This window comes from Heterodontus francisci, unplaced genomic scaffold (genome assembly GCF_036365525.1).
Source record: "Heterodontus francisci isolate sHetFra1 unplaced genomic scaffold, sHetFra1.hap1 HAP1_SCAFFOLD_484, whole genome shotgun sequence".
NCBI lineage: Eukaryota > Metazoa > Chordata > Chondrichthyes > Heterodontiformes > Heterodontidae > Heterodontus > Heterodontus francisci.
In genome coordinates this window covers 244,157-265,688 of record NW_027141664.1, presented here as the reverse complement: position 1 = coordinate 265,688, position 21,532 = coordinate 244,157, and the positions used below count along the sequence as shown (strand labels likewise).

Genomic DNA, 21,532 nt, shown 5'->3' with positions numbered 1-21,532 from the left:
CCAGGGTCCCCACTCCTCATCACCGCCCCTCAACACCCCTGGGTTGGGGAGTGGGGCGGGAGCTCTCAGCCAGGGTCCCCACTCCTCATCACCGTCCCTCAACACCCCTGGGCTGGGGAGTGGGCAGGGAAATCTCAGCCAGGGTCCCCACTCCTCATCACTGTCCCTCAACACCCCTGGGCTGCGGAGTGGGGCGGGAGATCTCAGCCAGGGTCCCCACTCCTCATCAATGTCCCCCAACACCCCTGGGCTGGGGAGTGGGCAGGGAAATCTCATCCAGGGTCCCCACTCCTCATCACCGCCCCTCAACACCCCTGGACTGGGGAGTGGGCAGGGAAATCTCAGCCAGGGTCCCCACTCCTCATCACTGTCCCCCAACACCCCTGGGCTGGGGAGTGGGCAGGGAAATCTCAGCCAGGGTCCCCACTCCTCATCACTGTCCCTCAACACCCCTGGGCTGGGGAGTGGGCAGGGAAATCTCAGCCAGGGTCCCCACTCCTCATCACGGTCCCTCAACACCCCTGGGCTGGGGAGTGGGCCGGGAAATCTCAGCCAGGGTCCCCGTTCCTCATCACCGTCCCTCAACACCCCTGGGTTGGGGAGTGGGGAGGGCAATCTCAGCCAGGGTCCCCACTCCTCATCACTGTCCCTCAACACCCCTGGGCTGGGGAGTGGGCAGGGAAACTCAGCCAGGGTTCCCACTCCTCATCACGGTCCCTCAACACCCCTGGGCTGGGGAGTGGGGCGGGAGATCTCAGCCAGGGTCCCCACTCCTCATCACTGTCCCTCAACACCCCAGGACTGGGGAGTGGGCAGGGAAATCTCAGCCAGGGTCCCCACTCCTCATCACGGTCCCTCAACACCCCTGGACTGGGGAGTGGGCCGGGAAATCTCAGCCAGGGTCCCCACTCCTCATCACTGTCCCTCAACATCCCTGGATTGGGGAGTGGGCAGGGAAATCTCAGCCAGGGTCCCCACTCCTCATCACGGTCCCTCAACACCCCTGGACTGGGGAGTGGGCTGGGAAATCTCAGCCAGGGTCCCCACTCCTCATTACCGTCCCTCAACACCCCTGGGTTGGGGAGTGGGCAGGGAAATCTCAGCCAGGGTCCCCACTCCTCATCACCGTCCCTCAACACTCCTGGGCTGGGGAGTGGGCCGGGAAATCTCAGCCAGGGTCCCCACTCCTCATCACTGTCCCTCAACACCCCTGGGCTGGGGAGTGGGCTGGGAAATCTCAGCCAGGGTCCCCACTCCTTATCACTGTCCCTCAACACCCCTGGGCTGAGGAGTGGACCAGGAAATCTCAGCCAGGGTCCCCACTCCTCATCACTGTCCCTCAACACCCCTGGGCTGGGGAACGGGGAGGGAAATCTCAGCCAGGGTCCCCGCACCTCATCACCGTCCCTCAACACTCCTGGGCTGGGGAGTGGGCCGGGAAATCTCAGCCAGGGTCCCCACTCCTTATCACTGTCCCTCAACACCCCTGGGCTGGGGAACGGGGAGGGAAATCTCAGCCAGGGTCCCCACTCCTCATCACCGTCCCTCAACACTCCTGGGCTGGGGAGTGGGCCGGGCAATCTCAGCCAGGGTCCCCACTCCTCATCACTGTCCCTCAACACCCCTGGGCTGGGGAGCGGGCAGGGAAATCTCAGCCAGGGTCCCCGTTCCTCATCACCGTCCCTCAACACCCCTGGGCTGGGTAGTGGGGAGGGCAATCTCAGCCAGGGTCCCCGTTCCTCATCACTGTCCCTCAACACCCCTGGGCTGGGGTGCGGGCAGGGAAATCTCAGCCAGGGTCCCCACTCCTCATCACTGTCCCTCAACACCCCTGGGCTGGGGAGCGGGCAGGGAAATCTCAGCCAGGGTCCCCACTCCTCATCACTGTCCCTCAACACCCCTGGGCTGGGGAGCGGGCAGGGAAATCTCAGCCAGGGTCCCCGTTCCTCATCACCGTCCCTCAACACCCCTGGGCTGGGTAGTGGGGAGGGCAATCTCAGCCAGGGTCCCCGTTCCTCATCACTGTCCCTCAACATCCCTGGGCTGGGGAACGGGGAGGGAAATCTCAGCCAGGGTCCCCGTTCCTCATCACCGTCCCTCAACACTCCTGGGCTGGGGAGTGGGCAGGGAAATCTCAGCCAGGGTCCCCACTCCTCATCACTGTCCCTCAACACTCCTGGGCTGGGGAGTGGGCAGGGAAATCTCAGCCAGGGTCCCCACTCCTCATCACTGTCCCTCAACACCCCTGGACTGGGGAGTGGGCAGGGAAATCTCAGCCAGGGTCCCCACTCCTCATCACGGTCCCTCAACACCCCTGGGCTGGGGAGTGGGCAGGGAAATCTCAGCCAGGGTCCCCACTCCTCATCACCGTCCCTCAACACCCCTGGGCTGGGGAGTGGGCAGGGAAATCTCAGCCAGGGTCCCCACTCCTCATCACCGCCCCTCAACACCCCTGGGTTGGGGAGTGGGGCGGGAGATCTCAGCCAGGGTCCCCACTCCTCATCACCGTCCCTCAACACCCCTGGGCTGGGGAGTGGGCTGGGAAATCTCAGCCAGGGTCCCCACTCCTCATCACGGTCCCTCAACACCCCTGGGCTGGGGAACGGGGAGGGAAATCTCAGCCAGGGTCCCCACTCCTCATCACCGTCCCTCAACACCCCTGGACTGGGGAGTGGGCCGGGAAATCTCAGCCAGGGTCCCCACTCCTCATCACTGTCCCTCAACACCCCTGGACTGGGGAGTGGGCAGGGAAATCTCAGCCAGGGTCCCCACTCCTCATCACGGTCCCTCAACACCCCTGGACTGGGGAGTGGGCTGGGAAATCTCAGCCAGGGTCCCCACTCCTCATTACCGTCCCTCAACACCCCTGGGTTGGGGAGTGGGCAGGGAAATCTCAGCCAGGGTCCCCACTCCTCATCACCGTCCCTCAACACTCCTGGGCTGGGGAGTGGGCCGGGAAATCTCAGCCAGGGTCCCCACTCCTCATCACTGTCCCTCAACACCCCTGGGCTGGGGAGTGGGCTGGGAAATCTCAGCCAGGGTCCCCACTCCTTATCACTGTCCCTCAACACCCCTGGGCTGAGGAGTGGACCAGGAAATCTCAGCCAGGGTCCCCACTCCTCATCACTGTCCCTCAACACCCCTGGGCTGGGGAACGGGGAGGGAAATCTCAGCCAGGGTCCCCGCACCTCATCACCGTTCCTCAACACTCCTGGGCTGGGGAGTGGGCCGGGAAATCTCAGCCAGGGTCCCCACTCCTTATCACTGTACCTCAGCACCCCTGGGCTGGGGAACGGGGAGGGAAATCTCAGCCAGGGTCCCCACTCCTCATCACCGTCCCTCAACACTCCTGGGCTGGGGAGTGGGCCGGGCAATCTCAGCCAGGGTCCCCACTCCTCATCACTGTCCCTCAACACCCCTGGGCTGGGGAGCGGGCAGGGAAATCTCAGCCAGGGTCCCCGTTCCTCATCACCGTCCCTCAACACCCCTGGGCTGGGTAGTGGGGAGGGCAATCTCAGCCAGGGTCCCCGTTCCTCATCACTGTCCCTCAACACCCCTGGGCTGGGGAACGGGGAGGGAAATCTCAGCCAGGGTCCCCGTTCCTCATCACCGTCCCTCAACACTCCTGGGCTGGGGAGTGGGCAGGGAAATCTCAGCCAGGGTCCCCACTCCTCATCACTGTCCCTCAACACTCCTGGGCTGGGGAGTGGGCAGGGAAATCTCAGCCAGGGTCCCCACTCCTCATCACGGTCCCTCAACACCCCTGGGCTGGGGAGTGGGCAGGGAAATCTCAGCCAGGGTCCCCACTCCTCATCACCGTCCCTCAACACCCCTGGGCTGGGGAGTGGGCAGGGAAATCTCAGCCAGGGTCCCCACTCCTCATCACCGCCCCTCAACACCCCTGGGTTGGGGAGTGGGGCGGGAGATCTCAGCCAGGGTCCCCACTCCTCATCACCGTCCCTCAACACCCCTGGGCTGGGGAGTGGGCTGGGAAATCTCAGCCAGGGTCCCCACTCCTCATCACGGTCCCTCAACACCCCTGGGCTGGGGAACGGGGAGGGAAATCTCAGCCAGGGTCCCCACTCCTCATCACCGTCCCTCAACACCCCTGGGCTGGGGAGTGGGGCGGGAGATCTCAGCCAGGGTCCCCACTCCTCATCACTGTCCCCCAACACCCCTGGGCTGGGGAACGGGGAGGGAAATCTCAGCCAGGGTCCCTGTTCCTCATCACCGTCCCTCAACACTCCTGGGCTGGGGAGTGGGCAGGGAAATCTCAGCCAGGGTCCCCACTCCTCATCACTGTCCCTCAACACCCCTGGGCTGGAGAGTGGGCAGGAAAATTTCAGCCAGGGTCCCCACTCCTCATCACTGTCCCTCAACACCCCTGGGCTGGGGAGTGGGCAGGGAAATCTCAGCCAGGGTCCCCACTCCTCATCACCGTCCCTCAACACCCCTGGGCTGGGGAGTGGGCAGGGAAATCTCAGCCAGGGTCCCCACTCCTCATCACTGCCCCTCAACACCCCTGGGTTGGGGAGTGGGGCGGGAGCTCTCAGCCAGGGTCCCCACTCCTCATCACCGTCCCTCAACACCCCTGGGCTGGGGAGTGGGCTGGGAAATCTCAGCCAGGGTCCCCACTCCTCATCACCGTCCCTCAACACTCCTGGGCTGTGGAGAGGGCAGGGAAATCTCAGCCAGGGTCCCCACTCCTCATCACTGTCCCTCAACACCCCTGGGCTGCGGAGTGGGGCGGGAGATCTCAGCCAGGGTCCCCACTCCTCATCAATGTCCCCCAACACCCCTGGGCTGGGGAGTGGGCAGGGAAATCTCATCCAGGGTCCCCACTCCTCATCACCGCCCCTCAACACCCCTGGACTGGGGAGTGGGCAGGGAAATCTCAGCCAGGGTCCCCACTCCTCATCCCTGTCCCCCAACACCCCTGGGCTGGGGAGTGGGCAGGGAAATCTCAGCCAGGGTCCCCACTCCTCATCACTGTCCCTCAACACCCCTGGGCTGGGGAGTGGGCAGGGAAATCTCAGCCAGGGTCCCCACTCCTCATCACGGTCCCTCAACACCCCTGGGCTGGGGAGTGGGCCGGGAAATCTCAGCCAGGGTCCCCGTTCCTCATCACCGTCCCTCAACACTCCTGGGCTGGGGAGTGGGCAGGGAAATCTCAGCCAGGGTCCCCACTCCTCATCACTGTCCCTCAACACCCCTGGGCTGGAGAGTGGGCAGGAAAATTTCAGCCAGGGTCCCCACTCCTCATCACTGTCCCTCAACACCCCTGGGCTGGGGAGTGGGCAGGGAAATCTCAGCCAGGGTCCCCACTCCTCATCACCGTCCCTCAACACCCCTGGGCTGGGGAGTGGGCAGGGAAATCTCAGCCAGGGTCCCCACTCCTCATCACCGCCCTTCAACACCCCTGGGTTGGGGAGTGGGGCGGGAGCTCTCAGCCAGGGTCCCCACTCCTCATCACCGTCCCTCAACACCCCTGGGCTGGGGAGTGGGCTGGGAAATCTCAGCCAGGGTCCCCACTCCTCATCACCGTCCCTCAACACTCCTGGGCTGTGGAGAGGGCAGGGAAATCTCAGCCAGGGTCCCCACTCCTCATCACTGTCCCTCAACACCCCTGGGCTGCGGAGTGGGGCGGGAGATCTCAGCCAGGGTCCCCACTCCTCATCAATGTCCCCCAACACCCCTGGGCTGGGGAGTGGGCAGGGAAATCTCATCCAGGGTCCCCACTCCTCATCACCGCCCCTCAACACCCCTGGACTGGGGAGTGGGCAGGGAAATCTCAGCCAGGGTCCCCACTCCTCATCACTGTCCCCCAACACCCCTGGGCTGGGGAGTGGGCAGGGAAATCTCAGCCAGGGTCCCCACTCCTCATCACTGTCCCTCAACACCCCTGGGCTGGGGAGTGGGCAGGGAAATCTCAGCCAGGGTCCCCACTCCTCATCACCGCCCTTCAACACCCCTGGGTTGGGGAGTGGGGCGGGAGCTCTCAGCCAGGGTCCCCACTCCTCATCACCGTCCCTCAACACCCCTGGGCTGGGGAGTGGGCTGGGAAATCTCAGCCAGGGTCCCCACTCCTCATCACCGTCCCTCAACACTCCTGGGCTGTGGAGAGGGCAGGGAAATCTCAGCCAGGGTCCCCACTCCTCATCACTGTCCCTCAACACCCCTGGGCTGCGGAGTGGGGCGGGAGATCTCAGCCAGGGTCCCCACTCCTCATCAATGTCCCCCAACACCCCTGGGCTGGGGAGTGGGCAGGGAAATCTCATCCAGGGTCCCCACTCCTCATCACCGCCCCTCAACACCCCTGGACTGGGGAGTGGGCAGGGAAATCTCAGCCAGGGTCCCCACTCCTCATCACTGTCCCCCAACACCCCTGGGCTGGGGAGTGGGCAGGGAAATCTCAGCCAGGGTCCCCACTCCTCATCACTGTCCCTCAACACCCCTGGGCTGGGGAGTGGGCAGGGAAATCTCAGCCAGGGTCCCCACTCCTCATCACGGTCCCTCAACACCCCTGGGCTGGCGAGTGGGCCGGGAAATCTCAGCCAGGGTCCCCGTTCCTCATCACCGTCCCTCAACACCCCTGGGTTGGGGAGTGGGGAGGGCAATCTCAGCCAGGGTCCCCACTCCTCATCACTGTCCCTCAACACCCCTGGGCTGGGGAGTGGGCAGGGAAATCTCAGCCAGGGTTCCCACTCCTCATCACCGCCCCTCAACACCCCTGGGTTGGGGAGTGGGGCGGGAGCTCTCAGCCAGGGTCCCCACTCCTCATCACCGTCCCTCAACACCCCTGGGCTGGGGTGTGGGCTGGGAAATCTCAGCCAGGGTCCCCACTCCTCATCACCGTCCCTCAACACTCCTGGGCTGTGGAGAGGGCAGGGAAATCTCAGCCAGGGTCCCCACTCCTCATCACTGTCCCTCAACACCCCTGGGCTGCGGAGTGGGGCGGGAGATCTCAGCCAGGGACCCCACTCCTCATCACCGTCCCTCAACACCCCTGGGCTGGGGAGTGGGCAGGGAAATCTCAGCCAGGGTCCCCACTCCTCATCACCGCCCCTCAACACCCCTGGGTTGGGGAGTGGGGCGGGAGCTCTCAGCCAGGGTCCCCACTCCTCATCACCGTCCCTCAACACCCCTGGGCTGGGGAGTGGGCTGGGAAATCTCAGCCAGGGTCCCCACTCCTCATCACCGTCCCTCAACACTCCTGGGCTGTGGAGAGGGCAGGGAAATCTCAGCCAGGGTCCCCACTCCTCATCACTGTCCCTCAACACCCCTGGGCTGCGGAGTGGGGCGGGAGATCTCAGCCAGGGTCCCCACTCCTCATCAATGTCCCCCAACACCCCTGGGCTGGGGAGTGGGCAGGGAAATCTCATCCAGGGTCCCCACTCCTCATCACCGCCCCTCAACACACCTGGACTGGGGAGTGGGCAGGGAAATCTCAGCCAGGGTCCCCACTCCTCATCACCGCCCCTCAACACCCCTGGGTTGGGGAGTGGGGCGGGAGCTCTCAGCCAGGGTCCCCACTCCTCATCACCGTCCCTCAACACCCCTGGGCTGGGGAGTGGGCTGGGAAATCTCAGCCAGGGTCCCCACTCCTCATCACCGTCCCTCAACACTCCTGGGCTGTGGAGAGGGCAGGGAAATCTCAGCCAGGGTCCCCACTCCTCATCACTGTCCCTCAACACCCCTGGGCTGCGGAGTGGGGCGGGAGATCTCAGCCAGGGTCCCCACTCCTCATCAATGTCCCCCAACACCCCTGGGCTGGGGAGTGGGCAGGGAAATCTCATCCAGGGTCCCCACTCCTCATCACCGCCCCTCAACACCCCTGGACTGGGGAGTGGGCAGGGAAATCTCAGCCAGGGTCCCCACTCCTCATCACTGTCCCCCAACACCCCTGGGCTGGGGAGTGGGCAGGGAAATCTCAGCCAGGGTCCCCACTCCTCATCACTGTCCCTCAACACCCCTGGGCTGGGGAGTGGGCAGGGAAATCTCAGCCAGGGTCCCCACTCCTCATCACGGTCCCTCAACACCCCTGGGCTGGGGAGTGGGCCGGGAAATCTCAGCCAGGGTCCCCGTTCCTCATCACCGTCCCTCAACACTCCTGGGCTGGGGAGTGGGCAGGGAAATCTCAGCCAGGGTCCCCACTCCTCATCACTGTCCCTCAACACCCCTGGGCTGGAGAGTGGGCAGGAAAATTTCAGCCAGGGTCCCCACTCCTCATCACTGTCCCTCAACACCCCTGGGCTGGGGAGTGGGCAGGGAAATCTCAGCCAGGGTCCCCACTCCTCATCACCGTCCCTCAACACCCCTGGGCTGGGGAGTGGGCAGGGAAATCTCAGCCAGGGTCCCCACTCCTCATCACCGCCCTTCAACACCCCTGGGTTGGGGAGTGGGGCGGGAGCTCTCAGCCAGGGTCCCCACTCCTCATCACCGTCCCTCAACACCCCTGGGCTGGGGAGTGGGCTGGGAAATCTCAGCCAGGGTCCCCACTCCTCATCACCGTCCCTCAACACTCCTGGGCTGTGGAGAGGGCAGGGAAATCTCAGCCAGGGTCCCCACTCCTCATCACTGTCCCTCAACACCCCTGGGCTGCGGAGTGGGGCGGGAGATCTCAGCCAGGGTCCCCACTCCTCATCAATGTCCCCCAACACCCCTGGGCTGGGGAGTGGGCAGGGAAATCTCATCCAGGGTCCCCACTCCTCATCACCGCCCCTCAACACCCCTGGACTGGGGAGTGGGCAGGGAAATCTCAGCCAGGGTCCCCACTCCTCATCACTGTCCCCCAACACCCCTGGGCTGGGGAGTGGGCAGGGAAATCTCAGCCAGGGTCCCCACTCCTCATCACTGTCCCTCAACACCCCTGGGCTGGGGAGTGGGCAGGGAAATCTCAGCCAGGGTCCCCACTCCTCATCACCGCCCTTCAACACCCCTGGGTTGGGGAGTGGGGCGGGAGCTCTCAGCCAGGGTCCCCACTCCTCATCACCGTCCCTCAACACCCCTGGGCTGGGGAGTGGGCTGGGAAATCTCAGCCAGGGTCCCCACTCCTCATCACCGTCCCTCAACACTCCTGGGCTGTGGAGAGGGCAGGGAAATCTCAGCCAGGGTCCCCACTCCTCATCACTGTCCCTCAACACCCCTGGGCTGCGGAGTGGGGCGGGAGATCTCAGCCAGGGTCCCCACTCCTCATCAATGTCCCCCAACACCCCTGGGCTGGGGAGTGGGCAGGGAAATCTCATCCAGGGTCCCCACTCCTCATCACCGCCCCTCAACACCCCTGGACTGGGGAGTGGGCAGGGAAATCTCAGCCAGGGTCCCCACTCCTCATCACTGTCCCCCAACACCCCTGGGCTGGGGAGTGGGCAGGGAAATCTCAGCCAGGGTCCCCACTCCTCATCACTGTCCCTCAACACCCCTGGGCTGGGGAGTGGGCAGGGAAATCTCAGCCAGGGTCCCCACTCCTCATCACGGTCCCTCAACACCCCTGGGCTGGCGAGTGGGCCGGGAAATCTCAGCCAGGGTCCCCGTTCCTCATCACCGTCCCTCAACACCCCTGGGTTGGGGAGTGGGGAGGGCAATCTCAGCCAGGGTCCCCACTCCTCATCACTGTCCCTCAACACCCCTGGGCTGGGGAGTGGGCAGGGAAATCTCAGCCAGGGTTCCCACTCCTCATCACCGCCCCTCAACACCCCTGGGTTGGGGAGTGGGGCGGGAGCTCTCAGCCAGGGTCCCCACTCCTCATCACCGTCCCTCAACACCCCTGGGCTGGGGTGTGGGCTGGGAAATCTCAGCCAGGGTCCCCACTCCTCATCACCGTCCCTCAACACTCCTGGGCTGTGGAGAGGGCAGGGAAATCTCAGCCAGGGTCCCCACTCCTCATCACTGTCCCTCAACACCCCTGGGCTGCGGAGTGGGGCGGGAGATCTCAGCCAGGGACCCCACTCCTCATCACCGTCCCTCAACACCCCTGGGCTGGGGAGTGGGCAGGGAAATCTCAGCCAGGGTCCCCACTCCTCATCACCGCCCCTCAACACCCCTGGGTTGGGGAGTGGGGCGGGAGCTCTCAGCCAGGGTCCCCACTCCTCATCACCGTCCCTCAACACCCCTGGGCTGGGGAGTGGGCTGGGAAATCTCAGCCAGGGTCCCCACTCCTCATCACCGTCCCTCAACACTCCTGGGCTGTGGAGAGGGCAGGGAAATCTCAGCCAGGGTCCCCACTCCTCATCACTGTCCCTCAACACCCCTGGGCTGCGGAGTGGGGCGGGAGATCTCAGCCAGGGTCCCCACTCCTCATCAATGTCCCCCAACACCCCTGGGCTGGGGAGTGGGCAGGGAAATCTCATCCAGGGTCCCCACTCCTCATCACCGCCCCTCAACACACCTGGACTGGGGAGTGGGCAGGGAAATCTCAGCCAGGGTCCCCACTCCTCATCACCGCCCCTCAACACCCCTGGGTTGGGGAGTGGGGCGGGAGCTCTCAGCCAGGGTCCCCACTCCTCATCACCGTCCCTCAACACCCCTGGGCTGGGGAGTGGGCTGGGAAATCTCAGCCAGGGTCCCCACTCCTCATCACCGTCCCTCAACACTCCTGGGCTGTGGAGAGGGCAGGGAAATCTCAGCCAGGGTCCCCACTCCTCATCACTGTCCCTCAACACCCCTGGGCTGCGGAGTGGGGCGGGAGATCTCAGCCAGGGTCCCCACTCCTCATCAATGTCCCCCAACACCCCTGGGCTGGGGAGTGGGCAGGGAAATCTCATCCAGGGTCCCCACTCCTCATCACCGCCCCTCAACACCCCTGGACTGGGGAGTGGGCAGGGAAATCTCAGCCAGGGTCCCCACTCCTCATCACTGTCCCCCAACACCCCTGGGCTGGGGAGTGGGCAGGGAAATCTCAGCCAGGGTCCCCACTCCTCATCACTGTCCCTCAACACCCCTGGGCTGGGGAGTGGGCAGGGAAATCTCAGCCAGGGTCCCCACTCCTCATCACGGTCCCTCAACACCCCTGGGCTGGGGAGTGGGCCGGGAAATCTCAGCCAGGGTCCCCGTTCCTCATCACCGTCCCTCAACACCCCTGGGTTGGGGAGTGGGGAGGGCAATCTCAGCCAGGGTCCCCACTCCTCATCACTGTCCCTCAACACCCCTGGGCTGGGGAGTGGGCAGGGAAATCTCAGCCAGGGTTCCCACTCCTCATCACCGCCCCTCAACACCCCTGGGTTGGGGAGTGGGGCGGGAGCTCTCAGCCAGGGTCCCCACTCCTCATCACCGTCCCTCAACACCCCTGGGCTGGGGAGTGGGCTGGGAAATCTCAGCCAGGGTCCCCACTCCTCATCACCGTCCCTCAACACTCCTGGGCTGTGGAGAGGGCAGGGAAATCTCAGCCAGGGTCCCCACTCCTCATCACTGTCCCTCAACACCCCTGGGCTGCGGAGTGGGGCGGGAGATCTCAGCCAGGGTCCCCACTCCTCATCACCGTCCCTCAACACCCCTGGGCTGGGGAGTGGGCAGGGAAATCTCAGCCAGGGTCCCCACTCCTCATCACCGCCCCTCAACACCCCTGGGTTGGGGAGTGGGGCGGGAGCTCTCAGCCAGGGTCCCCACTCCTCATCACCGTCCCTCAACACCCCTGGGCTGGGGAGTGGGCTGGGAATTCTCAGCCAGGGTCCCCACTCCTCATCACCGTCCCTCAACACTCCTGGGCTGTGGAGAGGGCAGGGAAATCTCAGCCAGGGTCCCCACTCCTCATCACTGTCCCTCAACACCCCTGGGCTGCGGAGTGGGGCGGGAGATCTCAGCCAGGGTCCCCACTCCTCATCAATGTCCCCCAACACCCCTGGGCTGGGGAGTGGGCAGGGAAATCTCATCCAGGGTCCCCACTCCTCATCACCGCCCCTCAACACCCCTGGACTGGGGAGTGGGCAGGGAAATCTCAGCCAGGGTCCCCACTCCTCATCACTGTCCCCCAACACCCCTGGGCTGGGGAGTGGGCAGGGAAATCTCAGCCAGGGTCCCCACTCCTCATCACCGTCCCTCAACACCCCTGGGCTGGGTAGTGGGCAGGGAAATCTCAGCCAGGGTCACCACTCCTCATCACTGTCCCTCAACACCCCTGGGCTGGGGAGTGGGCAGGGAAATCCCAGCCAGGGTCCCCACTCCTCATCACCGTCCCTCAACACCCCTGGGCTGGGGAGTGGGCCGGGAAATCTCAGCCAGGGTCCCCGTTCCTCATCACCGTCCCTCAACACCCCTGGGTTGGGGAGTGGGCAGGGAAATCTCAGCCAGGGACCCCACTCCTCATCACCGTCCCTCAATACCCCTGGGCTGGGGAGTGGGCCGGGAAATCTCAGCCAGGGTCCCCACTCCTCATCACCGTCCCTCAACACTCCTGGGCTGGGGAGTGGGCAGGGAAATCTCAGCCAGGGTCCCCGTTCCTCATCACGGTCCCTCAACACTCCTGGGCTGGGGAGTGGGCCGGGAAATCTCAGCCAGGGTCCCCACTCCTCATCACCGTCCAGTGACCGTTCCTGGAAAGTGCACGTGCAGTCATTGGGGAGAATGTCGCTGCTATGATGCCCCATAAAGTGCAGTGTCCAGTTGATTTTCCTACCAGGTCACCCATGAAGCATGGGCACTTAAGCAAAGTACACCAGCGAGCAGCTGCTGCTGTGAACGCAGGAGAAACTGGGGGGGCTAGGAGGTGGGAAAAGGAAAGTACATCAGCAAATAATTGTCAATAAGAGTGCCCTCCTCTTTCAAAGGTTGCCGTGGAGCCACCACAAGGCCTCAAGAACAAAATGCTGACAACCTTTGGAAGCAGTGGCTCAGGGGAAGTGACAGAAATGATCTACATGAAGGAGAACATGGGCCTGAGCTGGAGGAGGCTGCTCTTTAGCCTTTGTCTTTTCAACGCCGTTATCCAGGAGAGGAACAAGTACGGAGCTTTAGGCTGGAATATCCCATATGAGTTCACCTCTTCTGACCTGGAGGTAGGTTCAAATACATCAGTCACATCGAGGAAGGATGCATGCGAATCAGGGGCTGCTGTCAGCTGACAGGGGTTCCGAGGGGCCTATTCGCTGGTATAGTGGATGGAATTCCTGCAGTATCCGGGATCCCCTTCCTCCCCCAACCCCAGACACACCTTCAAAACAGTTGAGCGAAGTGGGTGGGTGCAGAGACATGCTCACTTCATCCCAGTCCCACCAGAGGACTTTATCGTAGCATATCAATGTTGTGGGGTCACAGTATATCTGAATTCCACCATGACCTGGAGACCCCATCAGGCAAAATGCTGGCCATTCTAACCAGGGTTTTTGAGAATAAAATCCATTTTTTACACATTTTTTCCTCATTTTTCCTGTGGTTATTGATGTAGAAATGATATTTATTGAGCAAGTTAAGGTTCTCCCCAGCTGCAGTAAGTACCTGGATACAAGCCATGAACAGTTTCATTCAGCCCTTACCATGCCATCACTGTCGCAGGTTTCCCCATCTTGACGCATGCCATCCAACCCATGACCCACTCCACCAACCCATGACCCACTCCATCCAACCCATGACCCACTCCATCCAACCCATGACCCACTCCACCAACCCATGACCCACTCCACCAACCCATGACCCACTCCATCCAACCCATGACCCACTCCACCAACCCATGACCCAGTCCACCAACCCATGACCCACTCCATCCAACCCATGACCCACTCCATCCAACCCATGACCCACTCCACCAACCCATGACCCACTCCACCAACCCATGACCCACTCCATCCAACCCATGACCCACTCCACCAACCCATGACCCAGTCCACCAACCCATGACCCACTCCATCCAACCCATGACCCACTCCACCAACCCATGACCCACTCCATCCAACCCATGACCCACTCCATCCAACCCATGACCCACTCCACCAACCCATGACCCAGTCCACCAACCCATGACCCACTCCATCCAACCCATGACCCACTCCACCAACCCATGACCCACTCCACCAACCCATGACCCACTCCATCCAACCCATGACCCACTCCATCCAACCCATGACCCACTCCATCCAACCCATGACCCACTCCACCAACCCATGACCCACTCCATCCAACCCATGACCCACTCCACCAACCCATGACCCACTCCATCCAACCCATGACCCACTCCATCCAACCCCTGGCCCACTTCAATGAAGAGTGCAGGAGGGCATTCCAGGAGCAGCAACAGACATCACTAAAAATGAGGTGTCAGCCTGGTGAGGCTCCAACACAAGACTATTTGCGTGCCAAACAGCAGAACCAGCATGCGATAGACAGAGCTAATTGATCCCACAACCAACGGATCAGATCTAAGTTCAGCAGTCCAGTCACATCCAGTCGTGAATGGTGTTGGACAATTAACTAACAGGAAGAGGAGGCTCCACAAATATCCCCATCCTCAATGATGGGGAAACCAGCATCTCAGTGCAAAAGACAAGGCTGAAACATTTGTATTCATCTTCAGCCAGAAGTGCCGAGTTGATGATCCATCTCGGCCTCCTCTTGAGGTCCCCAGCATCACAGATACCAGTCTTCAGCCAATCCGATTCATTCCATGTGATATTAAGAATTAGCTGAAGGCACTGGATACTGTAAAGGCTATGGGCCCTAACAACATTCCAGCAATAGTACTGAAGACTTGCGTTCCAGAACTAGCCATGCCCCTAGTCAAGCTGTTCCAGTACAGCTACAACACTGGCAGCTACCCGGCAAGGTGTAAAATTGCCCAAGTATGTCCTGTACACAAGAAGCAGGATAAATCCAACCCGGCCAATTACCGCCCTATCAGTCTACTCTCTATCATCAGTAAAGTGATGGAAGGTGTTGTCGACAGTGCTATCAAGTGGCACCTGCTTAGAAATAACCTGCTCAGTGATGCTCAGTTTGGGTTCTGCCAGGGTCACTCAGCTCCGGACCTCATTACAGTCTTGGTTCAAACATGGACAGAAGAGCTGAACTCAAGAGGTGAGGTGAGGGTGACTGCCCTTGACATCAAGGCAGCACTTGGCCGAGTATGACATCAAGGAGCCCTAGCAAAACTGAAGTCAATGGGAATCGGTGGAAATCTCTCTGCTGGTTGGAGTCCTACCTAGCACAAAGGAAGTTATTGGAGGTTAATCATCTCAGTTCCAGACCCAACCATCTTCAGCTGCTTTTATCATTGATCTTCCTTCCATCATAAAGGTCAGAAGTGGGGATGTTCGCTGATGATTACACAATGTTCAGCACCATTCGTGACTCCTCAAGATACTGAAGTAGTCCATGTCCAGATGCAGCAAGACCTGGACAACATCCAGGCTTGTGCTGATAAGTGGCAAGTAACATTCGTGCCACACAAGTGCCAGGCAATGACCATCTCCAATAAGAGAGAATCTAACCCTCTCCCCTTGACATTCAGCAGCATTACCATCGCTGAATCCCCCACTGTCAACATGCTGGAGGTCACCATTTGACCAGAAACTGAACTGGAGTAGCCACATAAATACTGTATATACTATATAAGAGCAGGTCAGAGCCTTGGAATTCTGCAGCAAGTAACTCACCTCCTGACTTCCCAATGCCTGTCCACCAACTACAAATATTACGAGAGATTGCTTCTATTTCTTTTGTAAAATATGTTTTAAGGACTTATTGTTGAATTATGGATCCTGATTCATCTGGAATCTTGAAGAGATCCTGAACTTTATGTTTTTTTTTTAAAAGTCACCAGAAGTTTCCTGGGTTTGGCTTGTAAAGAAGTTTTACTGGAAGGAACCTGTCTGTGTATAATCACCCAGCAGGGATTGTTTTTGATTTTGGGAGATGTTTACAAAGAAGTGACAGGTCAAGCTTTACAGAGGTCAGGTGGCTTGACTTCTGGAATGTTTTTACTTTCAGTTTGAACTGTTACAACAGACAGTGGGTTTTGCCTGTCAGAAGAAGACAGCTCATCTCTCTCTCTTGAAAAGAAATCTTACATTTCCAGTGTGTCAGTTTCCTATTTCCTCCTGTATTTGAAGAAACACTGCATATCAAATGTGTGGGAACTGAAACCCCTGTTGCTGCATTTCTGTTGTAAGGACTATCTGAAACCTCTGTAGCTACATCTCTTGGAAAGCCTACCCAAACTGATCTTCAACATCCCTGGAAATAACTGTTCCAGGATGATCCCAGTGACAGCCGTTTTTCAGCATTTGTGAGGCCAAACCAGAACCAAGGACAAGTATTCCACCTAAGTGGGTTTTTTTCATTTTCTTTGTGACAGTGGTTAACTGATGTGAGTGTGTGTGTCCAATATAAATAAGGGGTTTTAATATTTCCATTTGTATGTTTTACTCTATTATTGGTTAAGACTTGTTCTATAATAAACTGATAATTTTGTTGTTTACTAAAGAAACCTGGTTGGTGTGTTTTATTCTGGGAAAAACAGAGACTATGATTGACTGTATCAGTAACGGGGTAAACATTTAAATATATGTTGTGACCTGTGGAGAAGTGGGACTAGAATAAACAGTGCACTCCTCCCACCTCTGTCGTAACACAGGGCACAAGTCAGGAGTGTGATGGAATACTCTCCACTTACCTGGATGGGCGCAACTCCAACAACACTCAAGAAGTTCAACACCATCCAGAACAAAGCAGCCCGCTTGATTGGCACCCCATCTACAAACATTCACTCCCTCCACCACCGATGCACAGTGGCAGCAGTGTGTACCATCTACAAGATGCACTGCAGCAACTCACCAAGGCTCCTTAGACAGCACCTTACAAACCCACGACCTCTACCAACTAGAAGGACAAGGGCAGGAGATGCATGGGAACACCACCACCTGCAAGTTCCCCTCCAAGTCACACACCATCCTAACTTAGAACGATATCGCCATTCCTTTACTGTCGCTAGGTCAAAATTCTGGAACTCCCTTCCTAACAGCACTGTGGGTGTACCTACCTCCCATGGACTGCAGTGGTTCATGAAGGTAGCTCACCACCTTCTCAAGGGCAATTAGGGATGGACAATAAATACTGGCCTGGCCAGTGGCATACACAGCCCATGAATGAATAAAAGAAACTTCATCCAACCCCTGACCCTTCATATCCAACATCTGACCCAATCCATTCAACCCCTGACCTACTGTATACTATCCTGACTTCCTATGTATCTAACCAATTATTTTTTCAAAAACACAAATTAAAATAGCATTGTCTGCATTGTTGATGAACTCCAGTCCCTGCGGTGCCCACCAGTCGCAGAAGGCCTCAAGCATACCCGCGGACGTCGCATGCTCCTCCAGGGACACCTGGGCGCGAACGTAGCCGCGGAAGAGGTGCAGGCAATCAGGGCAGAAGGAACCCCCGACGGCCCACAGCCTGGACCTGTGAATTGCCACATTGGCCAGGCCCAGGTGGCTTCGTCTCCCGGAACGGTGTGGGTTTCCTGCAGAAAGCTCACCGCATATCTCCCTTCCGTTAGGACTGGGAGATTGTGAAATCGGCGGTGAGACCCCCTGCTGCCGTTGATGTTGAGGTTGGCTTTGGTTATCTTCATGTCAAAAGTACTTAAAACCCGTCACCAACACTTCACTGTGAGGAGGGAGTGGAAGTGCACCTGGCCCTCCACTCCTCCAGCAACCCATTGAGGAACACATTAAAACGGCGCCTCTCAACCAGTTTCACGTTCGCGCCCTTGCCCGTTTTCTTGAGGGCGGCACGGACGGACTGAATGATTAGCGCCAGACTCGACCAACGGCCGAGGGCCAGCTGAACATTATTGCGGCAACCCCTGCAAGCCGCGAGGAAATCCTGGAGTTCCGCCGTGGGGATGAGAGGAGATTCGGTGGGAGGCATGAGGGCCTCCACCACCTCACTGGCGATGGAATCAAGGTCATCCTCCGTGCCCCACACCGAATCCCCATCCAGCTCCGGGTCGTCACCGCCAACGGCCGACACATCCACCACACAGTGTGGGGCGGACGTCCTGGTCGCACCAGCTGGTCCCGCCTCCGACACAATCCCACCGCCAGGATCGATGGCGGAGGAGTCCTCTCTGGGTTCTAAGATGGAACTGGAGCCTGCGGGCGCTAGCAGTTCAGGACCCCTTCCAGTTCCGTCCCCAGGCCAATGAGCGGTCCAGGGGAGATGAATGTTCCCGACTCCGGAAATCCAGCCGGAGCCGAGATCGGAGATGGAGAGAGGAGGCCATCTCCCGCTCCGTCAGCATCCACAGACCCAGCAGATGGGACAAAATTTTCAAATGTAACTGGGTAGGGTGTCTCCTGGTTGTGAGTGGATCCTGGCTGGGAGGGCTGACCCTTCTGGGCCTCGCCCTCCCCTCCACTCAGGGCACCCGACCCAGTGGCAAAATGGGAGGCGTCCCCAGGCTCCCCCACCACAAGCAGGGCTCCACTGGCTTGCCACGGAGGGGCTGCATGTAGAGGGGCCTCATCCTCCCCTCCATCCTGAGGGGTAGCGAGCTCCTGCTCAGGATTTGCAGCCTTTATGTTGCTGGTGGTGGCAGGGGGAACCTGGGGACCTGAACCAGGAGACAGCTCCCCGCCAACAGATGGACCCTGCACCTCAAGGCCCGTTGTTACCTCTGTGGAGGGCTGCCTTCTCCTCTTTTTCCCACTAGGGCGCGGAGGCTCAGAGACCTCCATGTCATCAGAGGCCTCCGCACCCTCCTTTGTTTTAGTTACCCAGGGCCTGGGCCTGGGCCTGAGCCCAGCCATGGGACAGGAGGATTCCGTGGGAACGGGCCTTGGGCTGAGCTCAGGCTCGGGTTGTGTCATGGTGTCCAGGGGACGCGCCTCTCACTGTATATTTTTGCTCTGCGCCTTCCTTCCACTCAGACGGGCATTCCCCTCCCCGCCAGAGGCTGTGAAAACCACAGCCTCCGGAACCGACTGAGCGGTGTCTGTTGGATGTATGGGGGGAGTGAAAGGATGTGCACAGGCGCCACCCTGGGCTGCCGAGATGGAGTTGGCAGCCGGGAGGTTGGGGCAGTTCTTACGAACATTCCCCACCCCCTTGCAGGTACGGCACCGCACCCTGTCCAAAGTCCAGAAAACGCAGTCGGACACCCCCTGGAAATCCACATTAAATTGGCCCTCCGAGACCTCCTCCCGTGCCAGCTGAGTAAATAGCTGGCGGCGGAATGAGTACACATGCCGGAGGCTGTTTTCCCGAAGACTGAGCGGGACTGGGGTGATCCCCGACCTCACCTCCCCCAGATGGTGCAGGTGGGGGAGGAGGAGCTCACTGGGAATGAAGGGCGGTACATTGGACAACAATATCTGCTGTGCAGTGGCCCCCAGAGGGTCCACCGGCAGGAAGGTCCCCCCCCACCGTGAGCCCCTTACTCAGGGCCAGGGACACGGCCCGCTCGGTCTTTAGAAAAAACACAGCCTTCCCATACATCTTTGAGGCCACAACAATGGCCGACAACCTCGACCATTGCCTTCACACAGGCCTCAATGGACATGTTGGGGTGACGGGGCCGCGTGGGCAGCCACAGAGGCTGCAGCTGCATAGGTAATAGAGGGCCCCACCACCGGTGATGAAGGGTTTGCCATGGGTCTAACAGCTAAACCCACCCCAAATTGTAGGCTTGTAATTCAAATAACTTGAAGATTCACAAACAAACAAACAAACAAAAAACAGGTTCGGGGAGAGGCTGAGGGGATAGAGGAGAGGGAAAGTCAGGCTGTAAGGGACTTTCTTTTCTGGAGGTGGTGCTCACAGCACAGTTGAAACAGTCTCTGCCAGCACTTGGTCTTCTGGTTGGGGGAGGCGTCTTCACCTGGGTCAGCTGAAGCTGCCCACACTATTTATCCCCTTCCGTCTATTTAGCCAGGCAGCTTCAGCTGACATAGGCTGGGCGATGGGGAGGGAGCTTCCCTGCAACTTGAGTGCAACTGCACAGCTCCCTGCAGAATTGTATAGCCCCCATCCCTTGTTTATCTGGCCTCTTGCACCTCCCACAACAGTCCAAATGAAATAAAAGTCTGGTGCTCAACACCCACCTCGAAATAAAGCCTTATTCCCAAAGTCTTTCCTCCTCTGCAGCAAAAGTTGTTCAAAGTTTTTGCAGTTCTCTCCTCAGCTCTCCCTCTCCAGCAACTGACTGCAGCACTGTCAGCTGGTCCTCATTGAGGCACTCAGCACTCAGTATTCCCAATCACAGAGCAACCAATCCCCGTTTTTTCTTCTTTTTTTTTTAAAGGTGACCTTTATACCCCAGGCCCCTTTTATATTTTCATGTTGAGGGGGCCTTTATTCCTCAGGCCCCCTTTATATACATATTTACATTTTTTTTAAAAATAACTTTATTTAAGTCCAGATAAATCAACAAAAACTCAAATTAAAATGCCATTCTCGGCGTCGACGATGCACTCCAGTCCCTGCGGTGCCCACCGGTCGCGGAAGGCCTCAAGCGTACCGGCGGACACCGCATGCTCCTTTTCCAGGGACACCCGGGCGCGAACGTAACCGCGGAAGAGGGGCAGGCAATCGGGGAGGACGGACCCCCCGACGGCCTGCAACCTGGACCTGTGAATTGCCACCTTGGCCAGGCCCAGGAGCAGACCGACGAGGAGATCCTCCTCCCGGCCCAAGCCCCTCCACACCGGGTGCCCAAAGATCAGGAGCGTGGGACTGAAGTGCAGCCAGAATTTGAGGAGCAGCCCCTTCAGATACTCAAATAGGGGCTGCAACCTCGCACACTCCGCATAAATGTGGAACACGGACTCGTCCAGGCCGCAGAAAGTACAGCTGGCCTGGGAGTCCGTGAACCTACTTAAAAGCCTATTGCACGGGACTGCTCTGTGCAGCACCCTCCACCCCAGGTCCCCGATGTAAAGGGGGAAGACTCCCACGTAGAGAGACCTCCATCGGGGTTTCCCCTCGCCGCCAGATGGCAACGCGGACCGCCAGGGCGTGTCCGGCCGGCTGACGAGGGCGAGGAAGTGGAGAGTGTGCAGGAGCAGCCCGTACAGGAAACCCCTCCGCGCCGATTGGAATGGCACGGAGGGCATTTCCGAGAGGCGGCTCGGGTTGTGTGGGACCGGCTCCCGAGGAGGGTTTCGGGGCCTGGGTCCGATGAGCAGTTCCGGCCAAGCGGGGGTCAGCTCGGCCGGGATCGCTCCGCACTCCCGAGCCCCCTCGCCACCCGCAGTGAGGGGCGTCCCGGGGGTTTCGGCTACTCCTCCGCCCGCCGGACCGTCCCCGGAGTCGGCCGCCCGGACAGCCGAGGCGCTCTCCTCCGCCGGCGGGGGAGCGCCCTGACTGGAGGCGACCATGTTCCAGACTCGGAAAAGATCCCGGTAAAAGACAGGCAACTCCCTCAGAGAGGCGCGGCGAACGGACTCCACTGGGAGCTGCGTGTCGTCTTGAAGGCAGTGACACTGGCGGAAAAAATACGTCGCCAGCGCACACCATCTGGGAGGACGCTCGACGTACAGGTATCTCTGCAGGGTCCGAAGGCGGAGAGTCGCAGCCTGGGTGCGGACGCACACCAGCGACT

General features: G+C 59.9%; 1 protein-coding gene across 1 annotated transcript in view; it reads left to right on the top strand.

Annotated features, from left to right (window-relative positions):
- The window catches only part of LOC137364330 (dynein axonemal heavy chain 6-like), a 1,069,890-nt gene that overhangs the window by 877,169 nt on the left and 171,189 nt on the right, over positions 1 to 21,532 (top strand). Inside the window, exon 28 of the mRNA XM_068027612.1 lies at positions 12,762 to 12,989. Coding sequence (XP_067883713.1) covers positions 12,762 to 12,989 — 228 coding nt within the window. The remainder of the gene's footprint in view (positions 1 to 12,761; positions 12,990 to 21,532) is intronic.